The sequence below is a fragment of the Leptidea sinapis genome, chromosome 30, assembly GCF_905404315.1.
Source record: "Leptidea sinapis chromosome 30, ilLepSina1.1, whole genome shotgun sequence".
Taxonomy (NCBI): domain Eukaryota; kingdom Metazoa; phylum Arthropoda; class Insecta; order Lepidoptera; family Pieridae; genus Leptidea; species Leptidea sinapis.
This window is the reverse complement of record NC_066294.1, coordinates 6,894,095-6,913,875: the sequence shown is the minus strand read 5'-3', so window position 1 is coordinate 6,913,875 and position 19,781 is coordinate 6,894,095. Positions and strand designations below refer to the sequence as shown.

The window sequence follows — 19,781 nt, the reverse complement described above, 5'->3', positions numbered from 1 at the left end:
AAAAAAATACTGCAAGTATTATCTGCAGCTGTGGCAAATATGCCTCCGGGATTGGTATTTTTAACTATGTCTGTATATTACTTGTAGACGTCCGTGCACGATGAAGCAGCGCAACGCGTTCCCTCCCAACTTCATCCACTCGCTGGACTCCTCGCACATGATGCTCACGGGGCTGCACTGCGAGGCGGCCGCCGTCACCTTCGTGTCGGTGCACGACTGCTTCTGGACGCACCCCGACACCGTGGACACCATGAACCAGGTACGCCAGCTGCTGTGCTCGTGCCGCATGGTGAGGTAGCTGTTTTACCTTTGGTTTATCTCAGCAACGGCCCAATTTTAGTCCGCAATCGTCCAATTATACTCAGCAATGATCCAGTTATACTCAGCAATGGTCCAATTATACTCAGCAACAGCCTAATTATACTCAGCAACGATCCAATAATACTCAGCAACAGCCCAATTATATTAAGCTATGATCTAATTATACTCAGTAACTATCCAATTATACTCAGCAACTATCCAATTGTACTCAGCAACAGTTTAATTATACTCAGCAACGGCCCAATTATATTAAACTATGGTCCAATTATACTCAGCAACAATCCAATTCTACTCAGCAATGGCCCAATTATGTTCAGCAATGGTCCAATTATACTCAGCAACGATCCAATTGTACTCAGCAACAGCCCAATTATATTAAGCTATGGTCCTATTATACTCAACAATGGTCCAATTATACTCAGCAACGGCACAATTATACTATTGAACAGCGCTGCATTGTAGTGAGCAGGGGTTACCATTCAATTGCTCTTAACAAGTAAAGTAGCTTAGAATGTGAGCATAAGAATTTACTAAGTGCTGAACTGCAGCATATCAGATAGGAGGATTGGTAATGGGGCTTTCTTGATGATTGGTGGTCATCTCCAGCAGTTTATTTTAGATCAAGTTACCAACCGTAATGATCTCCAATTGCCACAGCCTGAGGAAAGTTAAAGTGTGGAGAAATCTGGTCAAAACCGTGACCAACCAGACTCTTGACCAGAGTGGACCTTCAGCTTTTAAGGACACGACCAAGAAAAAGAAAGTTAGTTACCGGCCGAAATTAATTCCACGCTTTAAAAAAAATGTTCTTATAAAAACTAGAGAGCTTCTTCACGCATAAAGACCATATTTTGTTTCTTCTGTATCACAACTTGGTTACGTGAATGGTTCCAGATTTGCCGCGAGCAGTTTGTGGCCCTCCACTCGCAGCCCATACTCGAGGACCTGTCAGATTTCATGGTCAAAAGATACAGCTATCCCGAAGAGTGAGTCATTTTTTATTGTTATTTATTTCTCTATTATTTTTACATGGATGATAAAGGATTTCATACTACTATTTTTGTTAAGCCAATTAATATTCAATTCTATTTTAATATTTTATATTGTATGGATTCATAAGTAACATCGTTTTTAAGATAATTATTAATGTATTAACCAAATATGGACAAATATTTTGTTTAAAACTGTCATCTCAATGAATTCAAACTTAACTCTACTAAACTTATGGTAGATCAGTACAGCATTAGTAGAGCAAGAACTTGAATTTGGACTGCTGCCAGACCACTGTTATCAATACTAACTATAAAAATCAGTGCTTACTCCAACCGAGAATCTAATACAGGGTGTGGTATACCTATCACAGTACCAACCCTGCAACGTGTTGAGAAACTTTCAGCTTTATAAAATATTGATGCTTTGGCAGTCACAGGCAGGCGGGTTCCACTCTGCGGTTTTATGTACAAAAATCACGGAATCCTCAATTAAATATGCGTTCGGGTGTCAATCACTTACCGCGACGAGCGTTCTGCTTTTATTCATATCATGAGTACATATTTTTATTTCTCTATTTATTTGAACAGAGTAAAAGTCCTCTCAAAAACATGTTTGTTTCTCCGTAGCAATAAAAAAATATTTTAGAAAAACAAACGTAAACGGTATCAGGTATATAAGTAGGTAATTCTTTATTTTGTCGTCGTACAGTTGAAAGATAGATTGGGCCTTGCAGTCTAGTCAAGTTATTCAAATTTATTTTAGACCAAAATTCGATGCGGGATGTGAACCCGCGCCCCTCGTGTTACGTTGCAGCGCTCTTACCAACTAAGTCAACCGTCCGAATGCCGCTTGGTCCGTAAATGTTTGATCATCTCTTGGGTTGTGGAGTGAAGTGAAGTTGAGAAACGCATCGGTGCCATTGTTAAAATTGATATCATTAATACGTCTTATTTATTTTCAGGGAACTGGAGTTAGGATCGGTGGGTGCGTCGAATAAGAAAAGGGTAAACGCCTTGCTGCAGAAAGTACCCGAGAAGGGTCAGTTTGATATCAACAGTGTTTTGGACTCCGTCTACTTCTTCAGCTAGTTGGTCTCTGGTCTCGGGTCTGTGACGTGTTACAAGGTGATTTGTGTTGGATTTTGTGTGTCTTTTGACGGCGAACAATAGTATTCTTGATTTTAAACTTTTTAACAGATTCACGATACGAGACCACTTATTGTATGATCGATTGAGCATACTTACACTTTGCTCAGACTTTACTAACGTAAAGGAGGGACCGGGACTGGGAGGCTAGATTATGGGTGCTACAACGGCGCCTATTTCTGCCGTGAAGCAGTAATGTGTAAGCATTACTGTGTTTCGGTCTGAAGGGCGCCGTAACTAGTGAAATTACTGGGCAAATGAGACTTCACATCTGATGTCTTAAGGTGACGAGCGCAGTTGTAGTGCCGCTCAGAATTATTGGATTTTTCAATAATCTTGAGCGGCACTGCATTGTAATTGTAATGGGCAGGGCGTATCAATTACCATCAGCTGAACGTCCTGCTCGTTTCGTCCCTTATTTTCATAAAACGCGAACTTGACTTTTGCATTGAACTGTTTTAGCTTAACAGCATAATTTTAGCTTATCAATGATCAAATCAAAGATTATGCTAAGCTTAATATCAGCTGAGTTTTACGTAAGTAAAGTTTGAGGAAAGTCTTAAGAACGCTCTATAGATCTAAGCCTTAATTATGTGACAAATGTTTATCGCCAGTAAATGATCTAATGTGCCCTCTGATAGTCAAGCACATAGCTTAAGATATTAATGTATACGCATGATCTAGTTGCACAGATCGCCTCGCCAGTAAAGTAATATCTGTAAAAGTTGATAATTGTAGGTGTAAGATCCATGCCAAGAAACTGTGAGATATTTGTCAAGTCATCAGCCAATAATCCAGGAACATGTTATAAACTTATAACTACGATTGTAATAATTTTTCTTGGCAGATAAATTACGAAATCAAAATTCTTGTATATGGCGTTAATTAATTAGAGAGGTGACCTTTCATAGGTTTCCATTGACTACATTAGATTAGTTATGAAATTGGTCATTGCCGAGACTTGTTGAGATGTTATACAGTGTTATAATAATCCATGACATGACACACCATTGGATTTGATTGCAATACAGATGTCGCTAGAGGAATATTAGGAGCATTTCCGGTCTTCTAATGGGTGTCTTCTGCAAATATTTCCGAAGGCACCATTTATTATATCTACTTAGAAATGCCGAATTTATCAGATTGTGCGTGAGAAATTAGTGCCTTGAGATGCGATATGAAAAAAAACCTACTCAATTCAATAAAAATTAAACAAAAAGATGAGTGGACTAATTGGGCAGTTATCAATCCATCCATCCACTTATTCAACGAGCGTAACTAAAGCGCTCTTGAAATAATGACAGAAGATAGTTCAATCGGTAAAGCAAAGTGGCGCCATCTGTTAACTTTTGTAAAAAGGTCACAGATATTATTTGGAGAATAAACGTAGCGTAACAATACTTCGGAAAATAATAATTTGATAATAATAAACAAATTTAACCATTCAAATAATAGTAAATTGTGATATGTCACGAAAACTGCTTGATTGAAAAGATCTTGCCGTTTTGGAATGCGAGAGTCAAAGCGGCTAAAAATTGTTGACATATTCGTACTTATTCGAAAACATTTGACATTTGCGTAGCGTTGAATTTGTGAAGAAGTTATAATTGACAACAACTGATTTTGTTATTAAAAAAATAGTAATCTACGCTGGAGCTTGGAAACATTCAATAGTGTTTTTTCTTTTGTTTTGTGTTCTTCTTTAGTCTGATAGAATTGCTGCAATTTTTTTAGATTTGTTTAAGTATCCCTATTGTGTAGTTTTCCCGTATGCTTTGAAATGTTATATCACATGACATATTAGTTAGAAGACACACAATAATGTTCGAATAGACTGATGTAGATAGATATTTGTATGTCAATCAATGTTTGTTAATACCATGAAACTATTGTATGCTCATAATGTCTTTTAGACTATGTATTGCGTTTGCGGGTAGTTTAAAAAAACATTATAAACTACCCACGAATATAATCAATGTTTATTTTTCAATGAAGTCTAATATTACCTACTATATTAATTGACTGACTTATTTGTTAATTAGTAATTATTGTAGAATATATATTAATACTTCTGAACGTTTTACATACTAATGCCTAAACCCGTTTCGTACAACATAACTTGATACCTGTGCTGTAACTATAGATAAGTATTACCCTACAGTAGTCTGAGTGAGTATTAAAATTCCTTGTGTTTATTTGTTGTATAATTTCAATGAATATTCACTTAAATAAGGTTTATGTTTGCTGATCCCAAATATTGTAGAAGAGAACTTCTTCTTGGAGTAGAAACTCCACGTAGTATTACACTGTAGTGCAAATGCAATCTGTGATTGGTTTTGTTTCTATTAAATTAAGGCAAAACAGTGTTGTTGTTTTATTAAAGTGATATTTTGAAATCTTATTTAAGTATTGTGGCTAGTTGCGGGCATACACGGAGGTTGGAAGATTTATATGGAGGAAAACCAAGCAGGTATTCAACATACAGGTCGCTTATTGTCATACCATAAATATTATGTAGAAATTGTAACTATATTTTATTTATTTAGTGCAATATTTTTTATTCATTCATTCATTCAGGCAATTTGGTTTAAGCCAGCATCATCTACATATTACTGATACAATATCTGAGTGGTAATGTATAGTGTAGCATAGTGTTATTGACCCCGATCACATAATTGCACTGTCACCTTGATTCAGTGGAGAAGATAGTGTGATGGGCCTGAAGTGATGCTGACACCTACTTCCTTCAAACTGGAACGAAGGTACAAGACCACTGACTGCTGCCGCACAGGTTATTGCCTTTTTTTAATGTAGCAGCTGCATAGTGAGCAGACAATATTGTCACTGCAAGAAGGAACCAAGCAGTTTTTATCTGCTTTTATATGGTAAAGTAAGGTGCACCTGTTTTCGAAATTAGACTACATAATTGAGCCAGAGTAAATGAGATTTCCAGAAGTTCAGAAGCTTCCTTGAATGTTTGAGTGGCCTCGTGTTTCCGAGGATTTTTAAATGTAAGTTGAAACGAACACTTTTGTACCTTCCAGATCTCTATCATGTTCATTTGGGACTGGTTTAAATAAAAGGAAACAAAAAATCAGAAAAATAATTTAATTGCTACAATAGTATTACCACAGTATAATCATCATTACAAGCTGAATCATTACAACATATTCTTGACAACACATTTCGTTTTATGCAAACTGTACACCAAGCGTCTCCAGATAATTAAACAGTCTAAACTATTTGGCGCATCTAATGGGTGAAATTATTATTACTACAGCGCTTTCTCGTTGAAAACATTGATTGAGGTTTTATTAATTAATTTATGGACTACCTAACTAATTGAGGGCTGATTGCATTTTTTATTATTAAATAGGCACTTACGCAACAATAAAATAAAATGAGAATTTTTCAATATAGTTTTATGAACATGTTACCTTGTCAATTATACGGATACTTAATAATGATCTTATTGATAATTACTAATCGGAGGTTTAAAACGTCGTTAAAATACGCTTGTTAAAAATGGTATTCACAATGGCATCGCGAAAAAGTTGATGTGTCTTAAGAGTTACGGAACAATAACTAAAAGTATCTGTGTTACAGAAGCACGGAGCCACAGTCCTCCTTAGGATGACTTAGGGCCCGTGCATCCTCCTCGATAGAAAAAAAATGGCCGACATCGGTGAGCTGTTTCGTATTTGACGTTTGATTTTCGATCTTAGCACAGTTCTACTATTTTAAATAATCTTTGATCTTAGTCAGTACATGATAATAAGCTGGGGTCACATATGGCTTAATGCATAACAATAATCAAATCGAAGCGATAAAAATTAATCGTTGGATGAAATTTGATAAATAAAAACTTATCGACTTCAATCCATTTGCTCCTGCTTTAACGCGTTTATAACATCATCGATAATACCCCTATGTAGCCCCAGCATTATATAATGAAAGATTTTCCGGGAAAATTTGAAATTATTTGCATTGTTTAAATTTTTGACAATTTATCTGTCTCCCAACTTTTTTATATTGTGAATTATCTACTTCCAACGACAAAAACCTCGTTTTCGTTAACATTGTACACGACAAATATTAGTTCCCGGAGGTTTAACAAGCGATTGGGTATGAATAAAGGATTTAATCGAATGTTCCATAGGTTTAAAACGTGTTTTAACTAATATAGGTAAGGTATAATAATACCTTTGAATAAGGCAGTTACTTAACACCATTATTGACGTAAACCGTAAAGAAAATGTGAAAATTTCAAAATATGAATAAACTTATAATTAGGTATTTCATAATACATTTGAAGTCAACTCCCAACCCAATAATAAATTTAACATGAGCACCGATCACAATACAATTATCAGTTATATCAATGTTTGGACGCGTTACTGTAGTTTTTCCGAATAGAATGAACACTAGTGAAGGGCCGCTCGCTCGGGTCCACAGACTGCGAGGAACCGCTTGTAGTTGTCCGCTGACTACCATCCGAAGGGCTGAAATAGTTATTTATATTATAAGGGGCCAAAGTGATATTTCGTTCCTCTGTCGGTCAGCTCAGGTCGCTCTGTGCCTTCAAGTTGAGAATTAATATAAATGAACAAAAATAATATTTTTTGTGCTTTGAAGGTAAGGTTACCTCATTATTTTTCATTAGCCCTGGCACAATTATTTATGTTATCAGGGATCAAAGTGATACTGCCTATAAACGACGAGCATTAACGTAAAACCTTAATTAGCCTGTGTTTTTTTTACCAGAAGTGAAATTTGCCAGTAAAAATTTATTACAAACATATAATATTTAGGAATCTAATAAAATATACGCTTTATAATAATTCACGCACATTGAGATAGGCACTGGCCGCCAACCTAATGCCGTCAAAGGCACGTTGGTTTCAGGCTGGTTCTTCAAAAGTCACTGTCAAAATTGGTCGTTATGATTTTTTTTTAAGTAAACTTCATATGGAGCGTTTGGGAAAGATGAAGACTGATATATTTTTGATGCCACTTGTAAAGTGATATCTATATTCAAGATATTTATTTAGCAAGTGATACAAAACAACAGTAATACCTATGGTAGCCATGACGTCACAGAACTACACATTATTCAAAATTGCTTAACTTCGCTGCGGCCATATTGTTGCGACACGCCGGAGAATCAATGCGTCTTATAATTTATTTTTATAAAAACTTTTGGACTACTTTTGTGTTCCTATATTAAAGAAGTATAACTTACACATTTTCTCTTAATGGTTTTATAGTATTAGCACACAATATAATGCCCATTATTATATTATATGTATTATAGCCCTATGTCAATTATTACCTTGGTGTAATATTTTCCAGATTAAGATCTTGAAAGCAGATCCACTGGTAAGTGAGTTTGTCTCCTTTAGCTATATCAAGGTTTCCGTTGTAAATTAGTAAATCATCCATGTATATCTGAAAAATACATTTATTATAATGATTGACACTAAAACGAACTGTTCCTAAGACTAGCCTAACTAGCCTCCTAAGGCTAGCCAACGATATCTGCAGGAATAAGAATACTTAAACATAAATAGGAACATATAAAAATATTTATGACTCGGAAAAACGATATAAACGATTTTGATTCCTGCATTCCGACACAGAACAAAAGAGTAAGTAATATAGATCAGCAGTTTACTTAGTGACATCTTTTAAAGAAATAGGAACCTACTGCAGAAAATCCGTTAAAAGTCATTTATTTCTCAAAATTGATTCCTTTAGGCCTAACGCAGACGACAGACTATCCGTGACGCACTTCTTAGTCTGTGATAATAAAATATTAGATAGAATTATATACAGTAACGCATACGACGCGCAAAAAGTCTGACACAAAATATCCCGAAGATCTGACTGACCGCGCCGCACTGTACATAAAGTGCGCCAAACAAAATATAACGTTCGCGTTAACACGCGCTAAGGCACGTGTATCATGGCGCTAAACATCGTTGTATCGAAGTTGATTCAAGAAATAGAACAGACCAGCACTGTATGATACGATACACCTTTGGCAGAGTATCATGACAAATTTAAAAAGAAAAATTTGGGATGAAGTGTACAAATTTATTTGGATATAGTTTTAGAACTGAATATTTTATATGAAACAGTCCCTTTAATAATCTTTCTGAAAGAATAGGATGAACCCAAAACTAAGTACGAAATATTACACCGCAATCTCTGTACTTCCATTGCGTGTGCCGTGTACACCCCTACATTTCTGCCGACAAAATGACCGAAAGTGTACGTCGTGTGCGTTGAGCCTGTTTAATATCTGCCAAAGACGTTTTGCACGCAATACAGACTTTTTGTGTGCCGCACACTCGATAGCACAAAAAGTATTTCACCTGCGATAGGCCTTAGAATTCTTTTGATGTCCTTTCAAACACTACCACAGCTTTCGAAACATATGGCACTCTGTGAGAGAAGAAACTAATAACAAGAAAGATATAAGGTTCATTTTGAATCGTACTCAGTTCGTAGCTGTGAAAGATTTGTAACACATTGATAAATTACTATACGCACACTCCTACAGGCTACTCGCAGTTAGGTACTTATTGGGTACCTACTCAGGACTAAGGCCAAAAGACAGGCTGTAATGTCGACGATGTGATAAGGCTTTGGCCTTGCACGTTGATAGAAGTTAGATACTGTAATTATTTAAAACTTTTTTATGCCCCTCCATGTTCGAAAGGACTTTTATTTCGATGTCGAAGGAAAATATATTCCTATGACTGGAATGTAAGCAGCACGTCCGTCGCTTAGAGCGATTGCCAACCAAATGAATATCAGATCTATCCAACTACCTGGTAGGATTCCGCGCGCCTGTAGGTATGTTTTCGTACCCAAAGCGCAAACTCACACAACTTGGTTCCGATTTCCATCGACAAAGTCTACGTCGTAAGCTCAAGAACCTCCGAACAAACTTTTTATCACACACTTCACACTGCCGAACTGCTGAATGATATTCCAGTGGTATTTCCTTATACATTTTTGAGAAAATAAATGCCTGGAAGCACTGGCCCATCTAAAAGGCGCGCAATGCACCTGTGATTCCTCATAGGGTTTGGTAGCGATAATCACTTACCTTCAGGAGACCCGCACGCTGTTAATGCTACATTCGTACAACAGCTCAGCCAACAAAGAGTCCCAATATACTATAGAAATATGTTTAATTCAAGAAGGATTCCCCAAACGATTAAATAATATACTGCATTAAACTCACACCGAATTCCTTGACCCCTCTCGTGGGAGTCTTGCCGTAATTCCAAATTTTCATACCAAAAACTGATATCGGTGCATCAAACACAAAGAATACCCTGAAATATAAAAAATTCAATATTAAACTAATGTCAAATTCTAGTTTGAAGTAAACTATAAAACGTAATTAAAGTAAAGTCGAATAAATAGGTACCAGTGTCCTGTATGATGTGTATCTGTGACTGTATGTATATGTGTATCTGAACACATCCATACATAATATATGCCACGACTCAGGGTTTATGTTTATGCAGTTTTATTCGAATCATTAATAACATATCGCACCATCATAGGTTACTAATATGCAACTCTATGCATTGGATTCAAGTACTTCATCGAGAAGGGCGCTGGCATTACGCATTAGGCTTGAACTAGGAAAGGAATAGTCTAATACTGATATGATATGGCAGAGGTATTTTTGCTGAATTAAGCTGAACAATTCGGTATTTATCTGGCGCGTCGATTCAACCACTCAACTATATTTAGTCTGGTGAGCTGTTCTTTTGCAGCTAGTTCTATTCTAGTTCTGTTCTAGGCCGCGTCAATGACACTTCATGCTGATCTATTATGATGCAAACGAGCTGAGCCAGATGTTGGTAAGTGAGACGCTCTACGACCGCCGGTATTGGAAGGCGGAATACTAAAAGCGCGTCCGCACCTATGTTACCAATGTTGACAGCATCCTCTGCTCAGAAGTTATCCTCTACTTGATTTAGACGTTAGTTTTTTCTGCAGCTTCAAGAAACCGTGATTCCTACAAACACGAGAGATACCTGTTGAGTGTGTCGGGTAGGATTGGCGCGAGCCACGAGTGCGCGGCGTCTCCAGCGCTCTCGTTGTGGCCATCGATCAGCTTGGACGGAGTGCGCACGTCGCGAGCGCGGGTGTTCAGGACGTTCACGCTAGCTGGTTGGGCACACACATCTGTAAAGATATAACCACGGTGCTAGCTCTGGGAATAACCAATAACATTAATAATCAAATTTGAATACTTCCACTCAAAAAATCAAACTTGATAGAAAAGGATAAGGTTTCCGTCAGTATGCCCAAATTAAATATTATAGGTTCTTCTTACTGGTCTCAGTCATAGATATCAGGTTTCCATGTGGATCGTAGAGTTCCACCCCAGTTAGGCCTACATAGTAGGGGTCACCCCAGGTCGAGAATATCTTCATCTGCAGCACAAACCCGGTCGGCGCCGCGAGGCTCTCCCCGCTCTCGTACGACGTCACCATCTCTGGGAACGACTCCATGTTGCTCAACCTGCCATAAACAGAACATTACAGATCACTAAACGCGAACCTAAGCCATTAGATGTATTAACGCGAATTCTATAGAAACAAAACTTTAAAAACACTTTCACAACAAGTATTTGGTTTAACTGACCAGATATACCCTCTAGATCTACCCTCATTCTGAACCGCACTTCCTTTTCATTGAGATTACTAAACAATACAGTTTATTATTCGTATTCCGACCGCAAAGAGATATTTTAACTGCCTGGACCTGGATTAATATTGGGTAAATGTGGGTTTTAAAACGAATAAAATCAGTGCTGTTTCATAGCCATGGCATGTTACAGATAATCCTGAGTCGGTGACCCATTTTCACTGCACAGGAACTCTCTAATGTTAAATCAATCATAATTTAAATACGATCTTTATTGTTTTGTTTTGTACCTTTATTTTATTCTTCTTCAAGAACTACAGTTTCAAATATCCTCCCTAAATGATAAGATTACTGATGACAGTGTGGTGCGCCGAGATCGAGTCGCTTCTTGAAGTTGTAGAACTTCTTGAGCAGATACTGGTTAAAATGGCCATCATAGCTGATGGTTTACGTATTACAAACCTGTCATCGATGGCAGACAGGTCGATGGCCTGCAGATAGTCGTAGCAGGTGTCCCCCGGCGCGCGACGCAGAAGTAGCGGCCTGCTGTTCAGTGCGGCACCATCCAGAGACACCCGCATGTGCTTGGCACCGATGTACGACAGTTCCATACTGGCGTTGTAGTTCCATATCCGAATACCTGCCAGTCAGCGTCAACAGCACCATAATAATACAATGCACAGTAAGCGAAAACGAACTTGATGAAGTGACGAGAATAGTTACACGTGAACCTAATGGTAAGTGATAGTCTATTACAATCCTGATCGCGCATGATTTTGAAAAGCCTAATTCTGAGCAGGACCGTAAATAAGCACACCACCATGTTATGGGAAGCGAATGAAATTCGGCATATGACAGGAATTATCTGTACATGCACTCGGTCACATTATCTATGCTCGTCGTCGGAGTTAAGAACGGGGAAACGGGAGAGGCTCACTACCCATTTGTACCGATAGTATTTAAAAATATAAAAAAGTGCATAAAAAAATTAGTAAACTATAACGCAAATAAAAAGTTCTTTAATATTTCTAGTGACTTTTTTACATTTTACCTACTGGCGCGGCGATATGACCGTATGATGTCAACGTTTCTGGTATAGTGCGTGGACTAACCAGTAATTTCAGTCGGCTCCTCCAGCTCTATAACAACGTGCAGGAACTTGGCTCCCGGCGTGAAATTGGTGCACCACATGTCGTTGAAGTCTGTGGAGATATTGCGTCCGTTGAACAGGCTGCCGCACTCGATGTATCCGTGCTCCAGCTTACTGGACTCGTCACTGATGTAAGTGGTGTAAGCGGTGCCGCGGGGAATGGGGATCTGATCGTTGTTGCACACCACTTCTACTCCTGATGGGAATAGCCACAGATCAAACTATATTTAATGGATAACGTTCAAAGATCAAAATCTCTCATTTAGCTAATAGCGAGTTATTATCCGTGTCATAATGATGCATTATGGAAACGACAAGTGATTGCCCCAACGTGTATTGAGCATTTTTAAGAGTTATTTACATACTCACGACATAGAAATAACAACAAGAACAATATCAAAATGCAAATTATATCAACAAATTGTTACAAAAAACTATATATCACATATCAACACTCAATTGAGCGCTCCTACCTAACATTCCATGTACCAGTTATTACGCTAAGTCGAGCTGATCTTCAGAATTACTACTGAACAAAGCCTTCCTGCTGTTATTTACATCTATTTGCAATTCTTGTACTTCCTCTATGTAGTTTTATTAATTTTTCACAGATTTTCTCGTCGGTTATAATATCAAAAATTTATACACTTTTTTTACCTGTAAGTCCAATCAAATATTTCTGTCCCCAATTTGACATGAGAGTCAACTTTAGCTCTTTGGCAACATATTTCGTATCGCATGTTCTTTTGTATTCTACAATGTCGTTTGTGCGTCCATTTTTCACGCAATCATTGGCTGTGGGCGGTCGTTTACCGACCAAACTAACTTCGCTCAATGGTTCATTGTCTTTCAGTAGCAGTTGGAAATTCTTATCGTTAGCCAGAATCAATTCCAGAATGCTGCCATTTTTTGTAAATAATATTGTCTAAAATAAAAAATTAAGGGTAATTTTTGGCTGAAATTATGAAGCCTGAATACTCATGGTCTGGTAGCCTCATAAATTGAAAGTAAAACTGCATAATTACATCTCCAAAACTAGGCAGTAGTCCTTTGACTTCCCCGTTAGCTCGTGCAATCTCGCCGTGAAATATTATCTGATCATCCAGTTTAATTTGAACTAGGCGAACACCACGATGTGAATAGATGCGTGACTTGTTGTAGTTCTAGAAAAGTAAACTATTAATTAGCTCATCCTTATCATGTTATTGCAAGAGAGCATTGGCTGGCGTGGTGATCCATAAGCTCATTTGTCTTTCTACAAGCAAAAAACATTATTGAAGTGTATATTCTCTGAAAGGAAAGCGTATTTTCGTTTTTCTGCGCCCAGGAAGTTCAAGTCATTTTTAGGCATAACAGAATTCTTACGTTCTTAAAAGTTTTTAAGGTGAAATTTCAGACAGTTTAACATTCGTAAAGAATTCAGAACAAAGTCAAATACCGAAATGCACACATTTTAAGGTAAGTCCGATCAAATCAAATAGCTTTTTAATTGTGGTTGGAAATACTGAAGGGGAAAGTTGGTAGAGACGCGCTGGACACAATCCGGTGGAGGCAGATCATCCACTCTAAATGCAACCATAATGCTGACCACGGTCCTTAGACGTGAGGGACCGACCCCAGAGAGAGATGTATCACAAAGTATCTTGTATACAGTGATGGTGTATATCTTACCCAAATCCTAAGCAGCGCTAGCTTGGTACATTTGACCAACAACAAACTGAGCGCGATGGGCACGCCCTGCGGCGCCGGCGCGCTCCACGTGTGCCGGTCGTCTTTGGTGCGCACAACGCCATCTATTAGATTCTCCAAGCGACCGTTCTTTGAATGATCTCCGCTGTAAGAATCTGTCCAAACCTAAATATTGGCGGAAAGTTAGTCAAAAAATGTGCCTTAAGAGCTTTTTGATGTTTGCATAGTTGAAAATTGAAATATACCTATATTTTGTCGAATGTCTTGCAAATGAAAACTGTGGAATGTACCTTTAAATAAATCACGTAAACCGATCTTGGCCGGTAACGCTCTTGTTATGTAGAAAAGGCAAGGAGAACAACCTCTTAGGGGAAAACAGTTGCAAAAGCGACCAGCAAAACTGGTGCTAGAGTAGCAAGAGGATTTAATTTAATTTTGCCGCTCTTGTTGACGCAGTGAAGTACGCTGAGGAGAAAAAATTAATGTACTAAGGTAATTCGGGAAGTTACCAACTGATTGGAATAATATGTATGAACGTTTGCAAAGTATGCATTCATTTATTTACAATAATACACAAATAATGACATAAATATATAATTTTAAACCTGGCGCTCCATGTGGCCCAACCCTAATACACCTTCGGACACTTTTGACACATAAGGTTGTCCTCCTTACCGCTATTCCCAATAGCTCTTGTGTTTTCTCTGGTGTTGCAAGAAAGTATAAGAGAGTGATCGTTTGCTATTTTAAACGTTTATAAAAGCAGAATTTAAAATAATTACAATATACGCGCCTTTTCAACATGGACGTATTTTCCATCTGAATCGAACATTTCAATACCATTCATTCCAACAGTATACTTGTCACCCCAATTCGAATAAATCTTAACTTCCAATAGTCTTCCTTCTGGCAATTCAGGAATAATAAATTCGGTTTTGTGTTTCTCGGTTGTATTCTTAGACATGGAGCCCACAGAATTGGATACGTTGACTTTAGGTGTTGACTTACGAAGTCGCTGTGTCGCTCTTTGGTCATATGTATATTTTGTTAATCTCGATCGTCCATTTGTGTTCTCTGAAAAGGTTTTAAATTATGATATCATATTTATATAATACTTAGAAGTAAGATGTTTACTAGTAATTAGCCCGGCGTATTGGAGCCTTGTTATAATACGTTTGCGTGACGTCAGCAAACAGCCGTTAATATGCACACAGTACTTTTGATGTGTGATTTATAATATAACGTCACGAAAATGGCGGCTCGACCAACTTGCAGGGAATATACATTAAATAATCTTAAATAAAAGTACCTAGTTGTCAAACTAATTGAATATGCAATATTCGTCCCATTTGCACAATCTCGCGGGAAGCCCATTATGATAGCAGTTTCGGTATAAGCGCTTTATGCCACACGCTTTCGAAGGCTATCGCTATGTCTAAACTCAACGTCAACGCCTCTCCCTTCGACTCAACCGCTTGCACCCATTTATGGGTGAGGTATGCAGGAATATCACCAGCCAAGCAACCCTGACGAAGCCGTACTGGCAGTCGCTGATCAGATTGTATCTATCCTCCTCATCCATTAAAATATTTACATTATCTGTTCGTTCTGTTACACTCACAAAAAAATATTGATAATTTTTAACGTTCATTTTGAAGCTTTTATACGGACTTTCGTGCGCGGTCTCTCTATAATCTCTATATCTAAGCGTCGGATTATTTTGTGTTACACGAGAGCATCAGATTTAAGACCGTTACACGATATATGTACACAGAGCAGTAGCAGTAGCAGTTCTTTACTACGCATTTTTGCGTTAGCCGTGAAAGGACTTAATTATTATTAAGTAAAAATTGGTTGGTAGTTAGGCACTCATGAAAACTATATTTTGTTGCCGCGTCAAAATTAATTATTTAAACATTCCTACCAAAATATATTGTACGCGAACGGTGGTTCGTTGCCGCAATGAAATTTATTAGTGGAACTTTTCTATCACCAGGAATAATACTGGTAATATTCTTTTTAAATGGCAATAAATGAGTACGAAAAGATGATCCAAAAAATCCAACATAATCTAACGTGTCGTAGCCTGTCCATAACAGGGTCGCAACAATGCAAAACTAGATATATGCCCTGCTCTCGGCTAGGCTCGACGGACATATGGCCGTTGGGGCAGTAAAGTCCTCGATGGGGACCATGTACTGGAAGGCGCAGTGTTTGTTATTTTGTGAATGCCTACCGCATAGGGTCGTGGAGATCTTTGACCTTTGCGCAGTGTGTGTGTGTACAAATGAGAACAGATTCATAATTACTGACTAACCACCCGCCATTTCCGCAGAAACTAAAAGGAAATATATAAATATCTTACTTGCCCCCACAATAACATCGTTAAAGTCATTGTCCAAAACATTGTTCAATTTCCTGTGCCGCGGCGTCACATAATGCGGCAATAGATCTGATAGAAAGTCATTACTGATGCCGCGTGGAGTGTCCTCAAACACCAAGTTATTGCTATTCCTTCCACGTCCATTTTGAACCAGGCCTGAACAACAAATTAATAAAAATATTGTGTACTATTATATTATACAAATTATATCAGTGTTTCGGTTTTGCTTTGTTCATTTATCTAGATACCTGCTTATATAGTTCAATATAAATAATATATTATGCTGTAGAAAATATAAAAGTTTTAGAAGGACAAAGTAAGGCAATTGATTTTCCAACTGTTTACCTGGACCGGAAGTCACTATGAAGTAGATAAGATGGCGTCCCTACTCGTCAACTACGGGCGATTGATTGGATAGTTTTGGTCATGAACAGAGGATGGATGAAAACAGAAGATGATCGGGTTTAGTGGCGTTCATTGTCTTATGTCTAGCAGACGACAAACACAAGCTAATAAGACAGAAAGGCCGTCTTAGGAGTGCATGTCGTATAAATTGAGGATGAACTGTAGAATCCCTGGTCAAAAGTGTCAAGAATTTATTGAAGTTATACTTCTTTAGGCGCGTTATGAAAAATCATGAGAGTGAAATTTTAAGATACGCGCGCATCACTGCAACATAAAAGTAACAGGGTGAAGTTGGTTCCTAAAATTTTTTGACGTTTGCGACATTCGTTATGTTTTTGGTTTCTTCGTCCATTATTAAGATAGGCAAAGGGTTCAAGCCCGTACAGCCGTATTCAGTATTTAATAATTAATTTTCAAAGCCATAGTTGCAAGATTTTACAATATTTAGCACGAGGAATAAATAATTTTAAGGATTTTTGCTTAGTTAGGTCAAAGAAGTATAACATCTTGCGTGCATACATAATTTAGAAATGTATATTATACTTATCACAAAAATGTAACTTACCATTTTTATGACTATACCGCGTTGTTCCTGCTGAGTGTGCTAAGGGCTTCGTTTCCGATTTCAAAAGAAGGCTCATGTCTAAAGAAGTCCGACGAGTAAGCCTAAAATTAATCATGAAGTTAAGGAGCGAACAGAAGCATTTCTCTGACGCTGCTGACGGCAGCAAAGAACATATTTCATACAAAGGGGAAACATTTTATTAATATTTAAACGTTAATATTCTGATGGAACCTGGACTATGGAAGAACGCCTCTCATCTAGATGCATAGAATGGTAGTTGATTGTGTGTCGCCTAATGCAATGTTGGAAATCCGAGGCAAGAATCAGATAAAACAGCTCATTGGAACTTTGGTGGATGGTCAATGACTCTGTGCAACGTCAATGATCAACTCATTATATATTTTTTAATTTTAGTAAGTAGGTACTCACGTAGACTCTGACAACTTGAAGTTTGCCAGGAAGCTTGACTGAATTGAATTCTTATTAATTAGGTACCCTTCAATTAACAAAATTTTTTGTTGGATAACAAAAGAATACATTTACATATATTAGCAAGAGTCAGCATCCTATCCAACTCCGTACCTACTTAACGTCCGGTAAGGAGCCATCCATAAGTTACGTCACAATTTTATGGATGGGGGGCTAACCAAAAGTTACATTGTGACATACAAAGTGGCAAGAAGGGTGAAAAGCTTTCTAACGTCACATGTAAAAATCTAAAATATTAAAACTGAAAAGTTATGTAAAGCAAAATTTAAAGAAATACTATTAACTCGATCTTTATTTATAAGGCTTATGCAGGTGTCGTCGGTAACTGGAAGCTATCCGATCAATAGATTAGATATATATATAGACCTATATTAATTTTATTACTTATTATAATAAAACTGAATAAAATGTGTAACGTGTAACAAACACGGGGAGGGTGGGTTAAAATCCATAAAATTCGTGTAACGTTTTTTGTGGATGGCCCCCAACGACGAACTTCGCTATGTCGTCTTTCTATAATTGCCACAACGCGAAGTGAGTGTGTTTTGACGAGTTATGACAACTCTTGTCATAATTCACGATATGGATGTATTACTTCTGCATGTCATTGGTATGTTGGACACCTCCAACATACATTACTATGCAGACGACAGCACTGGTGATGCCGTATACACGGGCCATGCAGGTCTCTCTCGGGAAATCGTTGACAAGTGCAGGGAGGAACTTGTGTCTTCCATCGAGTCCTCTCGTGAGAAGGTCGCGGAATGGGGTAAATTTAACCCCCAGAAGACTCAAGTTTGTGCGTTTACCACAAAAAAAACCCCATTTGCCGTATCACCGCGCTTCGACAACACTTCCCTTAAAGACTCATCTACTGCACGGCAATACTTGAAGACAGCCCACATTCTAGCGCTCTACAAAGCGCAGGTCCGGCCACACATTTGCTGTCATCTCTGGTCTGGCGCACTCCAGTATCAGCTCGATCCATTTGACCACGTGCAACGTAGAGCAGCTCGAATTGTCGGAGACCCAGTGCTCTGTGAACGGCTGGATCACTTGGCGTTGCGTAGAGATGTCGCTTCATTGTGTGTCTTCTGCCGCATTTATCACGGGGAGTGTTCCGAAGAGCTGTTTAACCTGATTCCTGCCGCCGAATTCCAACTTCGCACGACACGCCACAAGTTAGGATATCATCCCCGATAGATGTGTGGCGGTCCTTCACAGTGCGGTTTTCAAGGAGCTTTCTTCCACGTACTACAAAGCTGTGGAATGAGCTTTCTTGTGCGGTGTTTCCGGGACGATACGACATGGGTACCTTCAAAAAAAGCGCACACTCCTTCCTTAAAGGCCGGCAACGTACCTGTAATTCCTCTGGTGTTGCAAGAGATTGTGGGCGGCGGTGTTCACTTAACACCAGGTGACCTGTACGCTCGTTTGTCCTCATATTCCATAGAAAAAAATAGTAATTTACTCATACCCAAATTATACAGTTAATTTAAACCAATCCTTTATCTTTAAAATTATTGTAGTTTTTAATATTCACCTTGTATCTTCACTATTGAAATCAGTAATCCCATTGGATTGTCTATACGAAACAGTGTCATTATCTTTTTGTATAATATGTGTTTCTTTCATATCTCTGAAAATTCGAAAGAATGTAAGGTAATATATATTTTTTTCAATATCTAGATATTTGTAAATATCAGTAAACTTCTATTTACTTTGTAATTTCAGCAAGCCAACTTGGAAAGTCATCATTTTTATCATCGTTTACATGGTCATTTTGTGCCATACTAATCCGATAAAGGCACTAAGGTCTAACAAAACAATTTACACAATAATTGATAAATTTAAATACAAAATGAACACAGTACTCTGATGTGATAATTATTAACAATATTAATGTTTAAATAAATTTTGATTGTTTTTGTTTCACTTGACACTTTTGAATTCGTGAGACAT

At 37.8% G+C, this 19,781-nt stretch overlaps 2 protein-coding genes across 2 annotated transcripts in view; one reads left to right on the top strand and one right to left on the bottom strand.

Moving 5' to 3' along the window:
- The window catches only part of LOC126973849 (DNA-directed RNA polymerase, mitochondrial), a 40,741-nt gene extending 35,918 nt beyond the window's left edge, over positions 1-4,823 (top strand). The window contains exons 22-24 of the mRNA XM_050821189.1: positions 88-259; positions 1,216-1,307; positions 2,276-4,823. Coding sequence (XP_050677146.1) covers positions 88-259; positions 1,216-1,307; positions 2,276-2,402 — 391 coding nt within the window. The 3' untranslated portion in view covers positions 2,403-4,823. The remainder of the gene's footprint in view (positions 1-87; positions 260-1,215; positions 1,308-2,275) is intronic.
- Positions 4,824-5,553: 730 nt separating this feature from the next.
- Positions 5,554-19,728, bottom strand: LOC126973859 (katanin-interacting protein-like). The gene is made up of 15 exons (XM_050821208.1): positions 19,541-19,728; positions 19,363-19,458; positions 17,331-17,431; positions 16,343-16,516; positions 14,771-15,051; positions 13,960-14,142; positions 13,314-13,451; positions 12,946-13,213; positions 12,251-12,484; positions 11,601-11,778; positions 10,825-11,012; positions 10,523-10,673; positions 9,717-9,808; positions 7,792-7,907; positions 5,554-6,961 (listed from the first exon to the last, which is right to left on the bottom strand). The coding sequence occupies exons 1-14, from the start codon at positions 19,609-19,611 to the stop codon at positions 7,894-7,896; spliced, it is 2,169 nt and encodes a 722-aa protein (XP_050677165.1). The 5' UTR covers positions 19,612-19,728; the 3' UTR covers positions 5,554-6,961; positions 7,792-7,893.
- Positions 19,729-19,781: the final 53 nt, after the last annotated feature.